This window comes from Salvelinus fontinalis, chromosome 3, assembly GCF_029448725.1.
Source record: "Salvelinus fontinalis isolate EN_2023a chromosome 3, ASM2944872v1, whole genome shotgun sequence".
NCBI lineage: Eukaryota > Metazoa > Chordata > Actinopteri > Salmoniformes > Salmonidae > Salvelinus > Salvelinus fontinalis.
In genome coordinates this window covers 62,143,324-62,146,002 of record NC_074667.1, presented here as the reverse complement: position 1 = coordinate 62,146,002, position 2,679 = coordinate 62,143,324, and the positions used below count along the sequence as shown (strand labels likewise).

The window sequence follows — 2,679 nt, the reverse complement described above, 5'->3', positions numbered from 1 at the left end:
CTCAACCCTAACCATAACCATAACCCTAACCTTAACCATAACCCTAACCTTAACTCTAGGTTCATGTTCATCCCCTGGCTCAACCCTAACCATAACCATAACCCTAACCTTAACCATAACCCTAACCTTAACTCTAGGTTCATGTTCATCCCCTGGCTCAACCCTAACCATAACCATAACCCTAACCTTAACCATAACCCTAACCTTAACTCTAGGTTCATGTTCATCCCCTGGCTCAACCCTAACCATAACCATAACCCTAACCTTAACCATAACCCTAACCTTAACTCTAGGTTCATGTTCATCCCCTGGCTCAACCCTAACCATAACCATAACCCTAACCTTAACCATAACCCTAACCTTAACTCTAGGTTCATGTTCATACCCTGGCTCAACCCTAACCATAACCATAACCCTAACCTTAACCATAACCCTAACCTTAACTCTAGGTTCATGTTCATCCCCTGGCTCAACCCTAACCATAACCATAACCCTAACCTTAACCATAACCCTAACCTTAACTCTAGGTTCATGTTCATCCCCTGGCTCAACCCTAACCATAACCATAACCCTAACCTTAACCATAACCCTAACCTTAACTCTAGGTTCATGTTCATCCCCTGGCTCAACCCTAACCATAACCATAACCCTAACCTTAACCATAACCCTAACCTTAACTCTAGGTTCATGTTCATCCCCTGGCTCAACCCTAACCATAACCATAACCCTAACCTTAACCATAACCCTAACCTTAACTCTAGGTTCATGTTCATCCCCTGGCTCAACCCTAACCATAACCATAACCATAACCCTAACCATAGCCATAACCATAGCCATAACCCTTAGAGGTTACAAAGTCATGCCCTTGATCCTTGATCCTTGTCCTAACCTAAACCACACCCTTCACTAGGGCTCTAACCTAAACCTTCATCTGGGAATGTTTTCTCCCTTCTCATATAACAACTTTAATAAAGATGGATCCCTAGGAGCAATAGAATTGGAAAGAGGTCTATTTCCCCCCAACCTAACCCTAGCTCTAACCCTAGCTCTAACCCTAGCTCTAACCCTAGCTCTAACCCTAGCTCTAACCCCAGCTCTAACCCTAGCTCTAACCCCAGCTCTAACCCTAGCTCTAACAAGGGCGTAAATGACAAAATGCCATAATGCCAAACGACCTAGCTCTAACCCTACCCCTAGCTCTAACCCTACCCCTAGCTCTAACCCTACCCCTAGCTCTAACCCTACCCCTAGCTCTAATCCCAACCCCACACCTAGCTCTAACCCTAAATGATGTAGTGTGGACAATTGACTGAAATGACTTGACAAAAGAAAGAGAGGACTTATGCGCTTCCTCATGAGATTTATTATTTCCATTACTATCAAGTAAGGAACATGACAAAATGAGTTAACCCCACGTGGCCTCCAAACAACACAATGCCAGATCATTTTAACATTGACCGTCCGACATCAGATTCAGACATCAGATTCAGACATCAGATTCAGCTCCAACTTTTCCCTCCCTTTAACACCTGTAGAGCTTGTTAACCCTCTGAACGTCGATCGCGGACATCTCCAAGCTCTGTCCGATGGACACAGTGGCATCAGGAATAGGAGTGATCGTCTCCTTTCTATACACAGTGCTGAACGACCATCTATTATAATGCATGACGGAGGAGTAGTCATAAGGAATGTCCAGGTTGTCGGTGTCCTCTTTGTCAAAGTTGGGCTCCTCCCCGCGTTCAACATACTCCCAGTTGATCCTGATGTACTTGTCGCGGTCACTCCTGTTCTGTTCGTGGTAGAAACCCAGAGCGTGGAGCAGCTCGTGCTGGATGGTACCGTGGTAAACACACCCTCTTTTTTCGAGGGATACGAGCTGCTTACCTCCGGTTTTGCCAACCCATGAAGAACAGCCGGATCTGCTTTCGATGCTAAGGTAGTCCCTCTGGTTGCTACGTTGGACGAAGCGCACGCAGGTCTTGGTGTGGAAGGTGTTCATGGCGTACTTGATCTTCCCCTGGGAATAAGAGTCAAAATCTGAGCTGAGCGTGTAAGGAACCTTGACGAGGTTCTCTGACTTCTTCCTCTCCCAGAGGCATTCGTTGGACCACAAGCACCTGATGGCGGTCCTGGTCCTGGGGACCATGACGTCTCCTTCCATCAGCGTCTCTGTGGTGCCATTGTTGGTCTGCAGGATCCTGGTGGTGATGTCCACCAGATCATCTGGGTCTTCTGTGAAGACCATCTCATCCTTCTCATCCAGCTGGAGAGGGTGGGCCTGTGTGAGGCCTAGGAAGAGGAGGAAGAAGGAGAGAGAAAGAAGGTAGGCCATTTTTCTGAGCAGTCGGAGAGACTGTTTGGGTGTCCTCTGTCGCTGTGGCTGTGGGGGACAGCCCAGCCAGCCGGATGCCTGACGACAACCCAGATTACACAGGACACAACATTCTCAGAGGCCTCAACTCGTGACCAATCCAGCCTTGAACTGGCTAAACCTGCTGGTCATCACTCTCTGTACCCAAAGTAGCAAATGTTTCACTGTTCCCATTGTTCAGTTGAAAGTTGTATCAATTTCATATCAACCAACGTCTGTACTGATGCATGTATGTGTAATTCAGAATGACTATGTAATCTTCAGACAGAATAGTTAGCCGTGTCTTTTTCAAGTTGTTCAGGTCAGTT

At 46.8% G+C, this 2,679-nt stretch overlaps 1 protein-coding gene across 1 annotated transcript; it reads right to left on the bottom strand.

Moving 5' to 3' along the window:
- Positions 1–1,479: 1,479 nt before the first annotated feature.
- Positions 1,480–2,406, bottom strand: LOC129851291 (hatching enzyme 1.2-like). The gene has a single exon (XM_055917732.1). It carries the CDS (start codon positions 2,330–2,332, stop codon positions 1,523–1,525), a length of 810 nt encoding a protein of 269 aa, XP_055773707.1. The 5' UTR covers positions 2,333–2,406; the 3' UTR covers positions 1,480–1,522.
- Positions 2,407–2,679: the final 273 nt, after the last annotated feature.